The sequence below is a fragment of the Salvelinus sp. IW2-2015 genome, linkage group LG19 (assembly GCF_002910315.2).
Source record: "Salvelinus sp. IW2-2015 linkage group LG19, ASM291031v2, whole genome shotgun sequence".
Classification (NCBI taxonomy): Eukaryota; Metazoa; Chordata; class Actinopteri; order Salmoniformes; family Salmonidae; genus Salvelinus; species Salvelinus sp. IW2-2015.
The window spans coordinates 17,572,912-17,578,911 of NC_036859.1; the positions used below are offsets into that span (position 1 = coordinate 17,572,912).

The 6,000-nt window shown below is 43.0% G+C and overlaps 1 protein-coding gene across 1 annotated transcript in view; it reads left to right on the forward strand.

Annotated features, from left to right (window-relative positions):
• bcl2b (BCL2 apoptosis regulator b) overlaps nt 1-4,760 on the forward strand; it is a 60,294-nt gene extending 55,534 nt beyond the window's left edge. Inside the window, exon 2 of the mRNA XM_024010239.2 lies at nt 685-4,760. Coding sequence (XP_023866007.1) covers nt 685-819 — 135 coding nt within the window. The 3' untranslated portion in view covers nt 820-4,760. The remainder of the gene's footprint in view (nt 1-684) is intronic.
• Nucleotides 4,761-6,000: the final 1,240 nt, after the last annotated feature.

A 6,000-nucleotide genomic window follows, 5' to 3' on the forward strand; every position in this document is an offset into this window, starting at 1 on the left:
GACCATGCAGCATCTATGGAGCATCACAGCTGTTATGCAGTGTTTTCCCATTAATGAATGACCATGTACAGTATACTGTAGCTTGCATCAAGACATCAATAGGACGCAGTGTATGTTTTTCATGGGGAGTGTTTGTCTTGGGTTGTGCCATGAGTCTCTAGGTGTGTGTGTGCGTTCATTCGTGTGTGTGTGTTTAATAGGGGCCCTCAGATTTTTGAAGGGGTGAGCACGAGGGGGTGTTACGGGTGTGAGGGGAGCTGGTTTGAAATGGCTGGCTTCCTGCATGTAATAACACTGGAGTTGGATGGCTCCAAGGGGGTTTAGATATGCAGGCACTTCCAAAGGAGACCCCAGCTAGCTTTGAAACACAAGAATATACACACACCACACACACACACAGACACACAGACACACACATACACACACTTGCTGTATCAACTTCTCTCTCCTCCTCTCTCTCTCTCCTCTCTCTCTCTCTCCTCTCTCTCTCTCTCTCTCGTCTCTCTCTTTTCTCTCTCTCTCTCTCTCTCTCTCTCTCTCTCTCTCTTCTCTCTCTCTCTCTCTCTCTCTCTCTCTCTCTCTCTCTCTCTCTCTCTCTCTCTCTCTCTCTCTCTCTCTCTCTCTCTCTCTCTCTCTCTCTCTCTCTCTCTCTCTCTCTCCCTCTCCTTCTCTCATCTCTCTCAGGAGGCCTTTGTTGAGCTCTATGACAGACAGAGGGACTCCGTGTTCTGTTCGTGGCCGTCCATCAAGACCGTCTTCGGCCTGGCTGCACTGGGGGCCGCAAGCCTTACCATCGGAGCATACCTTACACAGAAGTGAAGGAGTTCTCCTTTTCTCGCCCTCTTTTTTTGTCCTCCCTCCCTCTCTTGCTACTTTCTCTTTTCAAAGGCCGCCCTGCCCCCTCCGAGATGATCCCGAATCCCCAACATGCATGTCTTCAAAGCCTCTCTCTCTCTCTCTCTTTCTCTCCCTGTTCTCGAAAAAACTCCCTCTTTCTTAACCCTCACTTCATAAAACCAAGGCGCAAATCAAACAACAGCAGGAAACAGAGTCACTGCCCACACAGAAGAAAACATGTAATGAAAGCCGCGCCGTTTAACTGTAATCACAGAACGTTTGGAGAGACAACTGAGGGCTTGACAAGAGAGGAGAGGAGGGGCGGGTTGGCATGTGTCGTTTTTGTTCGGCCTGCTTCAGTACTAGTTGTAGCATGAAACCTTTGTGTGCTCGTGTAGATTTGTGTAGCATGTGTCGGTGTGGCAAAAGAAAGCAGATACTGCACCTGAGGCCTCCCTTGAAGGATTTACTAATGGGAGTGCAAGGACATTGATGATTCAACCGCTTGCACCAAGGTGATGGCCCCGACCCTGGTTGTTAGGGCGAGGACCCCTTTTTGAACTGTGTGCACTCGGTGTACCCCCTTCAACCCACCTTCAAAGGACTTCCTCCACACAACAGCAGCTCTGAATGTATAATGGAAGGAGTTCGCCACTAACCAGAACGGTGTGTCTGTCCACCCACCGCTTCTACAGTGCAATATACCAGGAGCATCACTCAACTCTGACCACATAGCATCGTTATACATACATGTATAGATACAAGGTCTCATCAGAACGTCATCTAGGTGCCACAGATGCAGCTTGCTCTGCAGAGATCTGAGAGAGAGCTGTTGGACTGTGCAATAGAGCCTCTTTTTTGCATTTGACCCATATGAAATGTAATAAGAGAGGATAGAGGGGGGCATTGAAGAGAGGATAGAGGGAGGCATTGAAAGAGTGAAAAGCAGGTTAGTTAGAGCTTTTGGCAGCCCAAACCCATGTTTTATCAATCAAATCAATCAATCAAATGTATTTATAAAGCACTTTTTACATCAGCCGATGTCACAAAGTGCTTTACAGAAACCCAGCTTAAAACCCCAAACAGCAAGAAATGCAGATGTAGAAGCACAGTGGCTAGGAAAAACTCCCTAGAAAGGCCAGAACCTAGGAGGAAACCTAGAGAGGAACCAGGCTCTGAGGGGTGGCCAGTCCTCTTTTGGCTGTGCCGGGTGGAGATTATAACAGAACATGGCCAAGATGTTCAAACGTTCATAGATGACCAGCAGGGTCAGATAATAATAATCAGATGTTACTGACAGAAAGTGAAAAATATTATCCCACCTAGCTGGGTTTCTGGCTTAGTCGAGATCAGAGAGGGATAGAGGGATAGAGGGAGAGAGTTAAATACAGAGAAAGAAAGAGAACGTGTGAGAAATAAAAAGAGGGAGCAAGAGAAGAGAGAAAGTCAATGTGGGTACAGAGAAAGAGAACAAGGAGTTTTAGGAACATACAATGCTTGGGGACAAACATAAGAGGCGGATTCATTCCATAGGTTCAGTGACAGTGAGCCTCCCCCTCCAGAAGCTAGACACTCCTCTACAGCCTCATCTGCAGGAAGAACTGACTCTCCCAGAAAGGCATGGATCAGTTTGGCCTCACGTCACTCACTCACTGTGTCAGCATTTTGGATGTCTCTGACTGCCTCTCGTTGAAGTACTCTTTATCTTTCTCTCTATCTCTCTTGGTTTCTCTCTCCCCCTCTTGCCTGTACAGTATGTCTGACCAGAACTCATGGCCTCACCCAAGCCAAGCCATTGCTATTAGTGGACTGAACCAAACCGCCAATTCTCCTAGAACATGTGTCCTCCAGCTGCTGCTGTTGCTGGGCTCTTAGCTAGGGGACAAAGAGGCCCTCCCCACAGGCCACGCTAATGGTTGATTCCACATTTAAGACGACCATGTTGGAGACACAGTAAATCCCAGTGTGCACCTCTCACAGTATCTCGAACCGTATCAAACTCTCACAGCAAGAAAAATCCCTGTTGGACACAGAGACTCTATACTGTGTTGGAGTGAAGTGGTGTCCATTGTATACCCGGTAACTGAGATATTTGAGCACCCTTTGCGAGGTTGGCACCGGCTGGCACAGAGCACAACATCGCTTCAGATGAAACAATAATTTCCAAGAATGTTTTATGTGTTTGTCTAGCGTCTCGGGAAATTCTTAGGGCTCTATTCAATCCGTGTCGCTGAAGCGTTACAGATGGCGTGACAGAAACGTAAAGGTCATTTCTGATTGAGCCGACATATACAGCGTTTACCGTGAATGCAGTCTCCGCCAATGCGGGAACATTACCTTTAAATTTCAATTGGGCTTTCGCGCTGAACTTTGGAGATCTGGATTGAATATAGCCCTTACTATCCATAATATGTACTCTCTTGCTCTCTCTTTCACACACACAAGCACACGCACACACACACACACACACACACACACACACACACACACACACACACACACACACACACACACACACACGCACACGCACACACACACACACGTACGTTTATGTAGATAAGTGTAAAGAGCATGTTGTTGAATCATCTAAATTATGTGTAGACTGTCATGTGTAGACTGTCACTTTTGTTTTAACAAAAAATCCAAAAAGATCTCATTCTTCGTTAATGTCTTCTTACATCAATGCAAAAAAAAAAATGAATCTGAAGTTTTCCCAGAATTAATATTCACTATGTATACCCATATTTACTGTATATCAGAATAGGACAAATGTTACACATACCAACTTTTGATTTTTATTTATTGAGAGGTACCAGAACACAGATATTTAAATCATAGATGGGACAACAAGTTAAGATCATGGAGACACTCAAGTGTCTAGAGAAATTGTATCTTTAGTTTTATTAATGGAACAATACACTATTTGGGGCTGCTATTATATCGAACGTAACATTGAATAGTGGCTTTCTGTGTAAGACGTGTTAATTTTGGCTTAACGCTGCTATACTGTATAGTCCTGATTTAACTTAACTCACAGCTTCAAACTGCCACACAGATACAGTATCGTTATAGAAAGCTGTAAACCAAAGTGAACCTGTAAGTAACATTGTGGTAATAGGATGTGAAGATGTAGCATGAAGAGATAAACACATGCCAATTCACTTTCACTCCTTTGAAAGAGTGTCAGAGTCAGATTTTGCAGGGTTGTTGTAAAGACATTGTATGCGTCCCAAACGGTAGCCTACCCCCTTTATAGTGCATTACTTTTGACTAGGGCCCGTGGGGCTCCAGTAAATAGTAGTGTACTATGTAGGAAACCGGATATCATTTGGGGCACAGTAAATATTAGCCTGCTTGGTGTTGTTCATAATGTTTCAGTAGATACTGTAGCACCCGAATGCACCCAACTGTATATATGGTAACCTGTGCTTTAATGATATGTATGTATGGTAATTGTTAACATAATTATGAATTCCTTCTCAAGTGTATGTAGTGGCAGAAAACACATCTTGTGCTTTTTACCTGCTAGATTATATCATCATAACCATGGGCACTATTATTTTTCTATAATAACATTAGTTGTGAATCCCCCTACTCATGATAAACCCTCAATGGATATGTACATAGAAAAATAGAAAAACATTTTTTTCAGTACTGTAGTCTTGTCCAGACCTTTAGATAATTAGTCATTAACTTGTTCATAATTCAAAGATGTGTAATGGTTTCTCATATTCCCTTCTGTAATTCTGTTTAAATGATTGTAGGCGACATGACACCATGGTTGTAGCGTTGTAAATAGAATCCTCAGCCTGTGGCACTTAAAAGGTGAAAGAAAATGCGTTACTATTGTTTACTGCTAAGTATGTATTCACAATAAGCTAGCTGGGATCATGTTGTTCCCAATAAACCACATATTTCCTGCAGTCTGAGATGTGTGTTTCTGCATGTGGTCTGGTATTGTTTTGGATTGTGATATACAGCACACTGAGTGTATAAAACATTAGGAACACCTGCTCTTTCCATGACTGACCAAGTTTCAAGTTTTAATGTCACATGCACAAGTACAGTGAAATGCTTTTCTTGTAAGCTATAACCCCAACAATACAGTAATCAGTAACAATGTAATACTACAAATAACAAGGTAGAACAAAAACACACAAGATGTAAAAATAAGAACAACACAAAAAAGTAAGTAAGCATACTATATACAGGGTCAGCTCCAATACCATATTTACAATGTGCATGGATACTGTATCGATAGAGGTAGATCTGTGTAGGGTTAAGGTGACTAGGCCACAGGATATATTGATAAACAGAGTAGCAGCAGCGTATATGATGATTGTATGTGAGTGTAGAGTCAGTATAAATGTATGCATATTATGTGTGAGAGCAAATGATAGAGTGAGTGTTTGTATATGTGTTGGAGTATCAGTGTGTGTAGTTTGTAGGGCCCTGTGAGTGTGCATAGAGACAGTGCAAAATTAAGAGTAAAATACAAAGGTCAACTCAGGTGAATCCAGGTGAAAGCTATGATCCCTTATTGATGTCACTTGTTAAATCCACTTCAATCAGTGTAGATGAAGGGGAGGAGACAGGTTAAAGAAGGATTTTTAAGCCTTGAGACAATGGAGACAAGGATTGTGTATATGTGCCATTCAGAGGGTGAATGGGCAAGACAAAATATGTAAGTGCCTTTGAATGGGTTATGGTAGTAGGTGCCAGACGCACTGGTTTGAGTGTGTCAAGAACTGCAACACTGCTGGGTTTTTAACGTTCAACAGTTTTCCGTGTGTATAAGAATGGTCCACCACCCAAAGGACGTCCAGCCAACGTGACACAACTGTGGGAAGTATTGCAGTCAACATGGGCCAGCATCCCTGTGGAACGCTTTCAACACCTTCAATGCCCTGACGAATTGAGGCTGTTCTGAGGGCAAAAGGGGATGCAACTCAATATTAGGAAGGTGTTTCTAACATTCTGAATATATTGAAAGATTGGGTTGTATTATATTACATTTATGGAATAACTCTGTGACACATTTTTTTTTTTTTATTGTCTCAAATATTTCATCCACCATGTCTGTGCACTACTACATCTATCGATCGAGAGAGACAGAGAGGGAGGGAAAGAGAGGGAGAGAGACAGAGAGGGAGGGGAAGAGAG